Here is a 15,461-nt window from a genome sequence, read left to right on the forward strand (position 1 = left end):
ATATACGTAATTACAATTTTATGTTACAGAGCAAGCTGATGACTTGCACCTCACTTCTGGAGAAATTGTTTATCTTCTGGAAAAAATAGACCCAGATTGGTATAGAGGGAGATGTAGAAACCAGACTGGCATATTTCCTGCCAACTACGTCAGAGTAATTGTAAGTGGGTAATGCTTATTTAAATTTGTCATATATTCTGTGTAACTTGCAGTTTGGAAAAAGACGGAAGCCTAGATTCTTACATTCTTGTTCCTGTTCTAACATTGATGCATCTGGTATTTGGAAAATTTGAAAAATAAAATTTTGTTTAACTAGATAATGATTAATTATTATTATATTATGTGGAGTGTACAACTGAATGCCTCAGTGCTGTCTGAAATCCGAAGGTGGGAAATGACTGCAGGTCAACAGGCAAACCAACTTGGAGGGGTGGGTAGGCACTAAACGATACTTTAGTAAACAACAGTTAAATGGTACCAGATAGTCCCAGAGGAATTTTCCCTGAGGTTATGGTGCCACTTACTTTCTTTGGACTACATATCAATTTTGGTTTCTTTCATTCTTTCCATTCCCATTTATTTTCATCTTTAAAAAAAAAAAAAAAGGTTTGGGGTTACTAAAGTACTTTAATTAGAGGTAGTGATCCATTCATGGTTTTTCACATAATAACTTCAAATCTGATTGGGAAACATTAAAGTATCGGAATTTTTTACACCCTCCCAGCCTGCAATATGTGAGTCCATATTGTAGAGCCCTCAGTGCTAGTAAGCCCAGATGTCTGTGAAAAACGTACAGAAAATCAGAATGCCACTTGAACATTTATGTCAATAGGAAGAGTATGACTCAGTCCCTAATATAACTTACTGATACCGGAAGATATCAATAAAGCTAGCTTAAGTCGTTGAGTATTAACAGCTTATTTGAAGGGGAAAAAGCCAAGGATTTTCCATTACATCAGAAACCTAGGAAACAGGACAAACAAAAACAACAGAAAACCTGGGGCACCTGGGTGGTTCAGATGATTAAAGTCTGCCTTCAGCTCAGGTCATGATCCCAGGGTCCTGGGATTGAGCCCCATGTCAGGCTGCTGGCTCATTGGGGAGCCTGCTTCACCCTCTGCTCATTCTCTCTCTGAGTGTATCTCTTTCTGTCAAATGAGTAAATCTTTTTTTAAAAAACTATTTTTCAAAGATAAATGAGTTTGAGTCTCTTGAATTCCAAAATGAGGGTCTTAAAAATTGTGCAGTGTATATATAGATAGATAGATATCTCTATATGCCCTGACTCTTTAGAGAAATCTTTACCACTCTCTCTAAATTAATATTAAGAATAATGTTTGTTTTAGCACTCTTCCTTATTTTTCTTCTGCCCAATATGGCAGTACTTTAAAAAGCCCAGTAACCACAGTGAAATCAGTCACACCGAATCTGCCACTTTATTGGTATAAGTGCCACTTCGAAGCCTCCTAGTTTAAAAAATTGTTTTTGAACTTTCAGAATTGATCTGGAAGGTTGCTGATTTATTTCAAATAAACCTGAAAACCTTAACGTAGCTTTCAGGCATAGTGCATTATGGTCAAATATTTTATGACAACCCCGCTCTACTGAGCCTTGAAAATGAGGTATTCTGTAAAGTGCCTGCCATTTAATAGACGCTCACTGAGTACTCACTCCTTACTTCCTTCCCACTCACACTGAAGGAAAAGAAAATGGTCCAGAGTGGGGAAAAGAGAGAGAATCCACGAGTTTGATTAAAATTTTTATTTGGGGGTCAGGAAAGTATGGCAGAATTCTACTAACGCTTTGAAATAGGCGGGCTGGTGCCTGAGTGCTTGCTGCCTAGTTTCCGTCTTCAGTCCTCCTCATCTGAAGCTTTCGACTTAGAGGATGTGGGAGAGAGAAAACGGGAGTCCATTGTAGAGCAGTATCAGTGTGCTTATTCCAGCAAGAAAGAGGATTGATTGGCGATTCAAAAAAAGGCTACTGCAGAAAGACAGGTTACGTATTTTTTTTCAAAACCCCAATTCTGGTTTTCTTACCTTTTAGCACCTGTGGTACAACTTCATCAGTTTAATACCTATGTAAATTGGCTCATTTTAATCACATATTTCCTAATTACCTAGGCTTACATTTATCTTACTAAAATCTGAAAACATAAAATTGTTGCCTTGACGTTATCTTTACAGGTTGATGTTCCAGAAGGAGGAAATGGGAAAAGAGAATCTGTTTCATCTCACTGTGTTAAGTAAGTTTGATTTGTGTTCTTTTGCACAAAATGCAAAGGAGGCATGCATTTATGTCATAAAGAATTACCAAACTTTAAACACTTCACATGTGTGATTATTCACCTTCTCTGTGTGTCTTTGTAATGATGAGGAAAACTTAACTTGTTTAAAAAGCCTTAGTGGGGAAAAAAAAAAAAAAAAAAGCCTTAGTGGTGGGGGGAGGGGGGCGCCTGCCTGGCTCAGTTGGAAGAGCATGTGACTCTTGATCTCAGGGTTGTAAGTTCAAGCCCCATGTTGGGTGTAAAGATCACTTAGAAATAAAATCTTTTTTTTTTTTTTAAGATTTTATTTATTTGACAGACAGAGATCACAAGTAGGCAGAGAGGCAGGCAGAGAGAGAGGAGGAAGCAGGCCCCCTGCCGAGCAGAGCCTGATGCGGGGCTCGATCCCAGGACCCTGGAATCATGACCCGAGCCAAAGGCAGAGGCTTTAACCCACTGAGCCACCCAGGCACCCCAGAAATAAAATCTTTTTAGAAAATAAGTGAATAATAGGTGCCCAGGTGGCTTGGTTGGACGACAATCTTTGGCTCAGGCCATGATCCTGGAGTCAGGGGTTCCAGCCCCGCATCAGGCTCCCTGCTCGGCTTCTGCTCAGGCTCCCCCTGACCTGCTGCTTCTCATGTTTTCTCTCTCTCTCATTCTCTCTCAAATAAATAAATAAAATCTTTTAAAAAATAAATGAATAAATAAAAATAAAAAGTCATAGTGGATTAAAATTCTGATAAATGCGACATGCCAATAGAAGCTGGCAGAAGCAATGCTCCATGTCATGCAGGACAGACAGACAGCCACAGACTAACTCCTGCAGCTTTTCACACACAGCCTGGCCTGAGTTCGAGCAGAGACAGGTTCATTATCGATGCATTTTGTTTGGGCCTTCTGTCTGTCTACCAACAGACTATTTAGATATTTTAGTCACTGAAAATATTTTAACCTTATAGAAATAGGAACCCCACAAAAACTGCTAGGCATTTTATATTGTTTTGTTTTTAAGAGGAATGAGGAGAAAGTAAAGGAAGAGTTAAGGTGGAGGGGTCTGCCTTTATGCCTAAAGGCCTTTCCGTGAATTTATATACCCTTTTACGCACCACCGTAACTCCTTTGTGATTTAAAACACTGCCATACTGCAACTTTATATTCCAGTAGAGGAGCAAATTAGTAGAATTCACTACCTGCTGAAGACTGTAAACCTGTCTTTGAATAGGTCAGACATAAGGAGATGCTCCCCAAGGACTTCAGAAAATAAATGCAAAGGTTACCACAAATAAGAAAACTTCTGATGTCACAATAGTTGAATTCTATCTCGGTTCAATTTGTCTCCTCTTTCTAAGCAGTGTTTACTATGTCAGCAGGTTGAATTTAAAGTGGGCTTTCGCAGCCGTTGGTCCATTGACCGGACTTAAATCAGACTTTGATTGGTGCCGGGACCGACCTTGTCTCCTCAGGCAGTTGTGTCTCCTGTGACTGTTGCTTCTGAGTCTCCGACTGAGACTTCCTTTCTGAAGCCTTATCGAAGGTTCGGTATTAAACCGTGCCTTCCGGAAACACTGTTTTATCTTTACTTTTACCTTGTTTTTAGTCACATTGTAGATCATTGAAGGATTGTTCTTATTCTCAGAAGTAAAGCCTTTTTAAAGGTGATTACAGAAATCATCTTTTAAAGAAACCACATTAAGTTTACGTTTGTTACAATTTGCCCAGTTTCTGTTTTCTTCCAACTTCCTGGTTGTGAAGACCACGTATCCCCATAGACAACTCACGGATGAGTCACCACGTGTTGCGGTCTCCTCTGCCCAGCTGCTGCCCATTGCCTTCTGCCGCGGAAGTTCTGTGTCTTGCCCCGAGATTCTCAGGGTGGGCGCTCCTAAACTCCGCTCCTAAACCCTCTCCGATTGAGAGGGTTTGGATTCAGCCGTGGATTACTGTGGCCCAGGCATACACAAGCATGCAGTGAAGTAAAGGGGACCAAAAGGTGACCAGTGTAGAGTGACCACCCCCCCCCGACCCTTGTTTGGAATTCTACATGTACTCTGTGACCCTGACTTTGGCCTTTTTTCTTTACTCTTTTTGAGAGTATAGGTTCATATCCAGAAAGTAAGGACTATCATTTAGAAATACAGCTTACTCTTTTCCACAGGAATTTTTAAATTATGCCTCGTGTATCTTGTTCCACAATAAACACAGAATACATGTTTATTGAAAGACCGAGTGAAAGTTTTAAAGAATTTTGAAAGTTAGTACTCTCTAGGTTAACCCACAGCATGATCTTCTTTGTTCAGGGGCCCAAGATGTGTGGCTCGGTTTGAATATATTGGAGACCAGAAGGATGAGTTAAGCTTCTCAGAGGGAGAAATTATTATTCTTAAAGAGTATGTGAGTGAAGAATGGGCCAGAGGAGAACTTCGAGACAGAACTGGGGTTTTTCCCCTTAATTTTGTAGAACTTGTGGAGGACCATCCCATCTCTGGAACAAATGTTTTCAGTGAGTATGGAGAATATGGGTTTTTATTATGTTCTATCCTAATTCAGCTAAACCAAATAATAGGATAATTCTTGAGCTGCTTAATAATTTATATTTTTTAAAGTATAAAGAAAAATTATTTTTAAATGATAATAATCATTATTGGGATAGCCATTATTGTGGTAATCTCTCAAGGATCTGGCATTGGTGTTTTAGGTAATTAGCAATTGCTTCATATCAGAAATTGTAAAGAATCATAGACTATGAAACAGAAGTAGACTATCTAGTATAACTAGTGTGTATCCTCCACTTCTCAGTAAAGAAAACATGGCCAGAGAGGATGGTACTGGTCAGAGTTAACCAGGACATGAAGAAACTGATCTAGAGTCCCAGAATTTTTATTCTCTCTCTGTGGTTTTTCTCCAACATCTATTGCATTTCCAATAGCAACATCTAAAGTTTTAACTTTTTTTTTTTTCCCTTAAACATAGGCACAAAGGTACCACCCAAGACCAAAAAAGAAGATTCTGGTGCAAATTCTCAGGTAGGCTGCTTGAATAGGCAACTGTAGTGAAAACTGCTTTCAATTCTGGGAGGAATATTAAAATCATAATTACCAAGAAAAAATGTTATAAACCATTTTTCAATTCACAGAGCAAATGTTTGAAATAAATGGTTAGAAGGTTACTATCTTTATTCTGTGTAATAGAGCTCATAAAGATGGGTTAGGAAGACATGCAAACAGGGTGCCTAGGTGACCCAGTCATTAAGTGTCTGCTTTTGGCTTAGGTCAGGTCATGATCCCAGGTCCTGGGATCAAGCCCGGCATTGGGCTCCCTGCTCAGCAGGAAGCCTGCTTCTCCCTCTCCCACTCCCCCTGTTTGTGTTCCCTTTCTTGCTGTCTCTCTCTGTCAAGTAAATAAATAATTTTTTTTAAAAGACGTGCAAATTTTTTTTATAAAAACAAAGAGACATGATTAGAATATTTATAAAAGATATACCATAAGTGACTGATACTAAAAAAAATTTTAAAGGGCGCCTGGGTATCTTGGTTGAGCATCTGATTCTTGGTTTCAACTCAGGTTGTGTTCTCAGGGTCGTGGGATCGAACCCCACGTGGGGCTCCATGCTCAGCACAGAGTTTGCTGGAGGTTCTCTCCCTTTCCCTTTGTCCTTCCCCTTGCTTCCCCACCCCCCAAGGAGGAAAAAAAAAAGGTTTTCTTCACAAAGATGGTCATGGTGGTATTTGTATAATAGAAAAAAATTAGAAGCAACCTAAATTATATATATAGAAAATACATATAATTTATATATGTATTTAATATTTATATAATATATATATATAAAATATAACCTCCATTATTTGGAGGATGTTCTGAGACCATGAATACTAGACTTATAAAGTAAATGTCATGGGAGAAAAACATAGGGAAATTGAATATATAGCATAAAAAGACTAGAAGAAAATATACTTAAGTTGCTGTAAGGGGTAGTGTTTTTTCCCCAACTTCATACATTTTCTAACTTGCCAAATGTTTGGGAACATTTTATTGTTTTTATAGTGGAAAAAAGAAAAAATATTAAAAATGTTATGCTATATAATGTGACTTTAGAGTGTTTAAATGGAATAGGAATGTGGGTGATTGCCATTGTTTTTATGACATATTTTAGAAGAGTGAGCCTGATGGGGTCATTGTTTATCAAAACGTCACTGGTAATTGGGCTGTATACCTCTAAATTCTTTGATCCCCGTTCACTGATAAAGTCAAACAGGAAGGTTGGTGAGTGACTACAGTTCTCCAGAAGGAAATGTTCACATTAGTTGCCTGCATTTCTTGGGGGTTTAAAGTGCCATTCTTGAAGATGGGTTACTCAAGTTCAGGAAAAAGAGGGGGTTTGTTTGCTTATATTTTTGTTTTTGTATAGTAACCCATCAGTTGTGGCAAACTTCAGCTATGCTAGGCGCTGTGTCCAGCGTGCAACCTGCATTACCTCATTCCGTCCTCACAACACCACCGAGCAGCACTAACATGAATCTGAGGCTCGGTTCTAGAACCCAGGCCTGTCTGCCTCCAAGCCTTTGCCTTCGCATTTTCCTCTCCTCCCTGCTTGAGCTCCTCGAACATGGGGTTCCCATCCTGACTTGGCAGAGACACGTTTTTACAGAGCAAAACCTTCCTCTGTTGGGTGTGAGGTAAAAGCATTCTTGTTGGAGTGTTTCCTCATACTAGCCCACCATGTTTGGGTCATTACCGCGCCAGCCTTAATGCTAACTATATACCTCATAAAATTAAAAGTGTGAAGAATGAAGTCCCATGTGGTGGGATCTGATAGCCTCTGAATCAGATCAAGATCTGGAATTAACAGAGTGCCCATTCTGAGCCTTCCTAATTTAGGTAAAGAAGAGCTTTACTGAAAATTATATGCTTCACCAGAATTTTTTCAAAGCATCATAAATACTATATGTAAACACCATATGCTGTTACCTAATGTGATGAGATTTTATTTATTTATTTGACAGAGAGAGATCACAGGTAGGTAGAGAGGCTGACAGAGAGAGAGAGAGAGAGAGAGGGAAGCAGGCTCCCCGCCAAGCAGAGAGCCCGATGTGGGACTCGATCCCAGGACCCTGAGATCATGACCTGAGCCGAAGGCAGAGGCTTAACCCACTGAGCCATCCAGGCACTGTCTAATTGTGATCTTAAAATAACATCTGTAACATGAGTTACATTAAAAACATTAGGTAACAGGGGCGCCTGGGTGGCTCAGTGGGTTAAGCCTCTGCCTTCGGCTCAGGTCATGATCTCAGCGTCCTGGGATCAAGTCCCGCATCTGGCTCTCTGCTCAGCAGGGAGCCTGCTTCCCTTCCTCTCTCTGCCTACTTGTGATTTCTCTGTGTGTGTGTGTGTGTGTGTGTGTGTGTGTGTGTGTATCAAATAAATGAATAAAATTTTTTTAAAAATCTCAATTAGAAAAAAGGTTTTGCTTAAGCATTGTATGTATACCTTAAAAGCTAAAAAGCTGCGAATCTCATCATATCTGTCATTTGGAATTCTATTTTAAGAAAAAAGTTATTGGAAGCTTTTATTTCTGAAAGTTGGTAGAAAACATAAAGTCTTGGGTGACGTAAAGAAGCCTTCAGGCTTTGAAATCTTTGAGCCCTTAGCTTTTCTTCTTTTTTCTTTCCCCCACTACTTTTTTAAGCTTTGTAGGAATCAACGTCAAATAAAATCTCCCATTTCTTACCAAACCTGTGGTTTGTAACAGGATACTAGTCTTTCCGGAGAATGGTGTGAAGCCCTTCACAGTTTTACAGCGGAGACCGGTGATGACTTATCCTTCCGGAGGGGAGACCGGATCCTGATCCTTGAGCGGGTGGACGCTGACTGGTACAAGGGCAGACTGCGGGACAGGGAGGGGATCTTCCCAGCAGTCTTCGTGCGGCCCTGCCCAGGTACGGCAACTGCCGAAATGACTGTTTCTCTCCAAGGGGAGCCTGAGACCTTTAGAAATGGTAGATACTCCTTTCCCCTCTGGCCATGCTCAGTTTAACTTGCTTGCCTGTATTTGAAAGAGGTGATTCATAAATGTATGCACACACTCTTGTTTTGGGGGGAAAATAAAGACAAAAATGCCTTCACTTAATAATGGCTAATTTTGTCTACTAAATACATGCTGTCTAGTTTTATTCCTGGTAAGAAAACATCATCTTTTTGCAAGTTAAATAAATACAGAATTAATTGAAATTATTCTGTCCCAGGAATGAGAAGGGGGGCTTCTTGAAATGTTTGATTTGTGTTTTAGTCCAGTGTCTCTCTCTATATATTTGGATTTTTGGTGTCTTCACAGCAGAGGCAAAAAGTATGTCTGCTTTGGCATTGAAGGGGAAGAAGGCCAAAGCCTTGTATGATTTCCATGGGGAGAATGAAGATGAACTTTCTTTCAAGGTAAGAATGTGTATCTTTTTGTAACTGCATTAAATGGCTCTAAATTTTGAAGTGTCTTCTAGTGAAGAGGGGAACATTTGGGTGGAGAACTGATTATTAGTCAGGAATGAACAGATCTTAGACCCTAACTTTAATGGATAGGATTAGAAAAGGTGAATAGGGCACATTTAAATTATCAGCAAGGCATTTAAGTACTTAAAACCTTACTGCCCCACAATCCCCAAACAAATTCCTTATTCCTGGGCCTTGTAACATCTGAGCTCAACAATACTGGAATTTTCATTGGTAGCCCTAGTGAAGGATAATTCTCTCCATGGCCTTTGCAGCCTGCTACTATCATGTCTCCGAAATCAATGGAAGAATCAGATGGTTCCTGCCACAGCTGGCCATGGCAGCAGGCTTCGTAAAACACTGGAGTCTTGTCTACAAAGATACTGACTAGACTTTGGGGAAATGATCCCAAAAGGTTATGCTCCTATGCAAAGGCTTATTTATTTATTTATTTAAGTCATCTCTACACCCAGCGTGACACTTGAACTCACGCCCCTGAGATCAAGAGTCGCACAGTCTGGTGCGCCTGGGTGGCTCAGTGGGTTGAGCCTCTGCCTTCGGCTCAGGTCGTGATCTCAGGGTCCTGGGATCAAGTCCCACATCGGGGTCTCTCTTCAGCGGGGAGCCTGCTCCCCCCCACCCCCGGCCAGCCTGTCTCTCTGCCTACTTGTGATCTCTGTCAAATAAATAAATAAAATCTTAAAAAAAAAAAAAAGTCGCACAATCTTCTGACTCAGTCAGCCGGTGCCCCTGCAAATGTGTTGTTTTTGTTTTTAGCAGCCTAAAATTCAATTTTACTTTCCCGAAGAAGTACCTCCTCTTTTTTGTTTGTTCTTTTTTGTTTGTTTTTTAAAGAGTAAGGAACCGAATATTTCCTCTGACCATGGTCAGAGGAAGGCACTCAGGACAGGACTTTGGGACTGTTCCAAGAGGAAAGAGGGTGGGTTTCCTTCAGTTGCCATCAGAGCAGCCTGCATCCGATGCTGGGAAGTTCTCTATCACCAGATGCTCGGCCAGAGGCAGAGTTGCCATAGAAAAAATTAAATCATCAGGGAGTGATTGGAGAAGAAGAAACTTAAACCAGTAGGTACCCCACCAGCTATCAAAAACAAAACAAGGGAGGTGAAGGTGATACTGGGAAGTCGTAGAGTAAGGGGTATGCGGAGATAAGTCAGTAGAAAGTTGCTAACTTTCCTATTTTGTTATGGAGTTTTCCATTCTTCTAGGAATTTCTTCCTTTTCATATTAAAATGTCATTTCTCTAATAAAATGCTGTGAGTAAATACTATTTATTATGCAGAATTATAATTTGGTAACCTTGTATCAGTTCCCTTTTTTCCCTCCTTAATTTCTTGGTTCTCAAAATCCAAATGTTTGGAAACTGTTGCCCTCATCTTTTTCAGTCATGGGAATCAGTGGCTCAAAGTTAATTCTTTTTATTGTTACGTAAAATGTTACTGCAAGTGAACAATCTGGATTCAAACTTTTTGGATGTTATGTTGGCCTTTGTTTAAGTTATGTCAGTGTAAATAATAGAATTCACAGTATTCTCCAGAAAATAGGGTGTCTTCATTTTACAAATGACTGAATATAAACAGGGTAGTTCCTGAGGTTTTTTTTTTTTTAAGCTTAAGGGATTCATTGTTAATCTTTAATATTTTATTAAATATTCACAGAATATTAGTAGAACTTTTTTTGAAAAAGAAATTTTCCTTGCCATCAGAAAACTGACATAGTATGTACATATAGACCAGAGCCAAAAAAAAATAGTTTCATTTAACTATTATGTTATAATTTAGAAACCAGAAGGAACTTATTTATAATAGAAACTTTGAACAGCCAGAATTTATACAGATTTTGGCAGAGTAAAGTAAATTAATGACATTTGATAGTCAGCATTTTTCCCTTCCATTTTCCATAAAGAAAGGCCTTAAATCAAACCATTTTTACAGAGGGCAGTGTACTAGTGCTATAAATAAAATCCATTTAGCCTGATAAAGATATTCTTAAAAGTAGCCAGGGTCATCCTGAACCATTAAAGAATCTTAAGCCCAGATTCTAAGAAATGGTTAGAATCCATAAAGAACAAAATAGTTTCAAGAGAAAATTTCAAAAATGATGTCTTCATCTGTTGAGGAATTAAAATTCACGCATGAATAAGACACATAGTCCCTTTGACTAACTTGATGAGGGTAAATCAGATGTTCTGAGTCAGGGAGAAGCTCTTTAAAGACAGGAATGAATCTAAATTTGATTGTTAGACCATAGGAGCATGGAATGAACTAAATGGTAAAGGAGGATACCATTATGTGGAAGAATGATTGTACAGTACAAAATGCTCAGGATGTTGAGAAAAGGCAATGATAAAAGTAAAAAGTCCACTGTAAATTGTGAAGGCCGTGTTCCCCAATGGTTAGCAACACTGGCCCTGAAATCACACTGGACTGGACTCCTGACCCTACCACTAACTAGACATGCAACCCTGGGGAAGCTGTTGAATCTCTCTGAGCTTCAGAGAGATTTAAAATGAAGAAGTCCATAAAAATATCTCTCTCATGGGGCACTGGAGTGGCTCAGTGGGTTAAGGCCTCTGCCCTCAGCTCAGGTTGTGATCCCAGGGTCCTGGGATGGAGCCCCACATTGGGCTCTCTGCTCCACCGGGAGCCTGCTTCCTCTCTCTGCCTGCCTCTCTGCCTACTTGTGATCTCTGTCTGTCAAATAAATGGATAAAATCTTTAAAAAAAAAAAAAAAACAAACCTCTCTCAAACAGCAAAATAACAGTGTCAACCTCTAGGACTGTGGTGTTGTTCAAGCGAGTTAATTCCTTTAAAGTACACAGAGTAGAACTACCTATAGTAAACACATGGGCTCTCTTACCTTTAAGTCTGCTTAAATGTCACCTTCAGGGCGGTGTTCCCTGACTGGAACTAATGAGATGTGAACCCCACTTTCTGTCCTCTTGGGCCAGCTTATTTATTTGCCTCCCTACCCTATTTGGGGTGCCTGGGTGGCTTAGTGGGTTAAAGCCTCTACCTTTGGCTCAGGTCATGATCCCAGAGTCCCGGGATCGAGCCCCGCATCGGGCTCTCTGCTCAGCAGGGAGCCTGCTTCCTCCTCTCTCTCTGCCTGCCTCTCTGCCTACTTATGATCTGTATGTCAAATAAATAAATAAAATCTTTTGTTAAATAAATAAATAAATAAAATGAGGTCCTTACTCCTTCTGTGTCCGTAATACTCAGAACAGGGTCTGACACATGCTGGGTGCTCAGGAAGTAATTGTTACATGAAAAATCTATATATAACATATATGACATCTAGGACTGTTCTTAAAGAAGAATTTGAGATTAGGAGTAGTGAATTTGGGGGGCACAAAATGCAAGTGGGAAAATAAAAGTGCAGTAAGGGTGACAATAGTGAAGGAACGGGCTCTGAGAAGAGGCATACAAGCAGAGGGTGTCGTGAGGACTCCATCATCTGCGTGGCCCATCATGTAACCCACTGGGCAGATCAAGATCAGCAAGTGACATCAAGAGAAGATTAACCATGCCTCTTCAAGGAGGCTGCTTTCCACACTTAATTCACAACAGAAAATAATCATTCTTTCCAATTTATGTCTTCTGACAGGCTGGAGACATCATAACAGAGCTGGAATCTGTAGATGATGACTGGATGAGTGGAGAACTAATGGGAAAATCTGGAATATTTCCCAAAAACTACGTTCAGTTTTTACAAGTCAGCTAAAGGTGAAGAATGACTGTGTTCTTTGGCACAAGCACTCACTTGAACTATTACTTTGACTATCAGATACATTTTTGCACTATTTTTGTAAACTGAAATATCTGTGCTCTACATGGTACACTAGAATTTTCTGAAAGCAGAATATGTCCAGGTTCTGTAGTCCGCTTTCATTCACAGTAGAAACATGCACATGGAAACCTGTGAACCACCCTGGTATCCTACCAGGGAGGACGTCTGGTGGGATCAGCAAGGCAGGTACACACTTCCCCCAGGGAAAGCGTCAGGTGGCGTGGTGGCATGGGGAGGCTTATGAGCAGAGGTTGCACTTGGACATCTTGACCTCAACACCAGGAAATTAACCATGCTTCTTCATTTTTCACTTTAGTTTAAAAAGAGGACATTTGATAATTTGATATTCTCTGTGCTGTAACTGTCAGGACATGGTTGGTAATCTAAATTTCATTTTTGACATTCAAATTAGTTCTAACCATTTAAGCCCATTATCCTTATTACCAGGGTAAATCTTTGCTTCTGGTGGGGCAGTTTATTAACTAGCTGGAGCCTTTATAAGCACTTGGTAAATCAGCCCGTGCTTATCAAATGCTTCTTTTGTTACTAAGTATTTTTCCCTTTGTCCAAGGATTTAAAGGGGGTTAGAATTTGATGTATCTTAGTCAAAAGAACCAAAACCATCCTGAAATGCCTTGCTAATACAACTAACCCTTCCACATACCGGCCATACCTTCTTTCTTCCACGTATATTTCATGCTAACAGGGTTATTATAAAGCACATTTTCTGAATCTGCAATCATTCTTTTGACAATTACTGGTACCCAAAGAGAAATTCATTTTCTTTGTGTTACCCCAGTAATACATAAAAACCTGTGTCTTGTTATACTGGTACATTATGAATCACATATATCTCAGAATACAGAGCAACTATTAAGACAGAAAACACCAAACCCCCACAGCTCATTTCTTCCTTATAATCAGAATGAAAAATAACTGAAGGAGATCCAAGGCTGATACTTCTTTGGGTTTTTGTCCCCAGTTTATTCCTGCACAAATTATTAGAGTAAATTAAAAAACCACTTTCCTGCTATCCATTTGTTATGCATTCCAGACTTAAGGTAAAAGTGGTTCTTTATGTGATTGAATCAATTACAGTTTATGGGCTTAAGCCAAATAGGTCGAAGACAATCTTCCAAACAGATCAATGGAATGGAATTTCATTGGAAATGTAAAACATTTCTTCAACAGCCCTCCCAGTTTTCTTCCATTTTTGAGAAGAGTTTCATATGCTTGGTCACTTTTTAGCTTTTGTCATTGTTTCCCACTATCCAAAAAGTTTGGCAGCCAGTTGTCAACAATTATTTGAACACCCTGTGGGGTTCTGTAAGGGAGGAGATACTTACTTTGTCTTTGATAAAACTTCATTTTTCAGTTACATGGTTATCATTGATTTTGGAGTATGGGAGCTGTTTTTCATACATTTTGGTTAGAGGACATTATAAAGAAAACTTGTCAAATCTCACTTAAGAGTAATTTCATGAGAAATGAATGGCTTAGAGTATTGTCTCAAGTAAAGTCTTATTTGCATTAAGGTGCACAACAGCTGGAAGTGGGGGATGTGTCTGGAATAGGACATGAGGTATATTATTTTTGCCTATAATTGTGACATCATATATCAAAGATCGTGAAAGCCTAGCTTTATTGGAGAAAAATATCCCTCTTAAATTTTGGCCTTGTGTTAGCAGAATGATAAGTGCAATAGTTGTAAATCTACTTGACACTATAATAAACTGAACTGAACTTTTCAAAGTCCTTTTCTCATACTAGACTGAATTTTTTGAGAATGGAAGTGGTACCTTTATGTCTCCAGCCGTTTGCACCATACAGGGCTCAATAAACGGTTGGTTGGTTGGTTGGTTGGTTGGTTGGTTGGTTGGTTGGTTGGATAATTGGTAGATTGGTTGGTTGGATGGAAAGATTTCACACACAGCAGTACTATATTGGATACACCAAGATCCAATATCTTAACCTCTTGAACTTGTTGACAAAAGTTTTTATTGAAACAAAATTCAGTTTTGTATCATTTCACTCCTTCAAGGCACCTTTTTTGCTTGCCACTTATTACCCACTCAACTGACAAGAGGCCAGGATGTTGCTCAGGATGGGTTTCAATAGGTACCTCCTTATTCTCTGTATTGATTGAACCTAATTTTCATACTCAGTGAATTTCATAGGGGAGAAATAAGAATGTATTACTTTTCCTTTCCATAATTTTAGATGAAATCTGATAGTGTACATCCAAAGCCTGCTCAAACTACAATCTTCAAATCCTTTGTCGTTAGTGGGTTGAAACTAGAGAAGTCATTTAATACATTATTCTCATCCTTTTGAAATACTTAAAGTAGATTTTTTTAAAAAAAAGATGTCCTTGTTTACATAGCTGAGCGGGGTGGGGGGTAATGCAATGTATCTGTCGTTGTGCTTGTGGAAATCACAGGTTTTAAATATAGCCTGGAACATTCATAGTGGAAAAACCATCAGTGCATTTGTCAAGATTTTTGGTTAGAACTAGCATTTGAGAAAAACAAAATACTCTTCTATAGTATTTGTTATCCATCAACTCTTAAAGGTAATTTTTTTGGTTTTTATTCAGTTTCTTAGGCCTAGATACATATATCTAGAGAAATAGTGATGGATATTTGGGCTAATTATAATAGGAGATATTCATTATAATCATTAATGGTTTATTCCTTTTTATGGTTATTAATGCCAGATGCACATGGGCCTTATGATTCATAACTCAATGCCGTTTTGAATACTTAAGAGTGAATTTTTTCAGAACTAAGAGGAAATCGTTTTCTAACCTATGCTTTTTTACTTCACTGTAAGGCTAGAGGGGAAAAAAATACAAAGCCTAAATCAGAACAACAGCACCATCTAGGGGCCTCTCTCCTAATTGCAAGC

General features: G+C 39.2%; 1 protein-coding gene across 17 annotated transcripts in view; it reads left to right on the forward strand.

Moving 5' to 3' along the window:
* The window catches only part of SH3D19 (SH3 domain containing 19), a 180,117-nt gene extending 165,808 nt beyond the window's left edge, over window positions 1–14,309 (forward strand). For 14 of the 17 annotated variants that reach the window (XM_082728102.1, XM_082728113.1, XM_082728112.1 and 11 more), the window contains 7 exons: window positions 30–160; window positions 2,187–2,245; window positions 4,567–4,769; window positions 5,240–5,292; window positions 8,016–8,202; window positions 8,598–8,695; window positions 12,372–14,309. In XM_082728102.1, the coding sequence (XP_082584228.1) occupies window positions 30–160; window positions 2,187–2,245; window positions 4,567–4,769; window positions 5,240–5,292; window positions 8,016–8,202; window positions 8,598–8,695; window positions 12,372–12,488 (848 nt within the window). In that variant the 3' untranslated portion in view covers window positions 12,489–14,309. The remainder of the gene's footprint in view (window positions 1–29; window positions 161–2,186; window positions 2,246–4,566; window positions 4,770–5,239; window positions 5,293–8,015; window positions 8,203–8,597; window positions 8,696–12,371) is intronic. The other 3 variants (XM_082728111.1, XM_082728114.1, XM_082728116.1) reach the window with 1 other exon arrangement.
* The last annotated feature ends 1,152 nt before the right edge of the window (window positions 14,310–15,461 follow it).

The sequence above is a fragment of the Mustela nivalis genome (assembly GCF_964662115.1).
Source record: "Mustela nivalis genome assembly, chromosome: 4".
In the NCBI taxonomy this organism is placed as follows: domain Eukaryota; kingdom Metazoa; phylum Chordata; class Mammalia; order Carnivora; family Mustelidae; genus Mustela; species Mustela nivalis.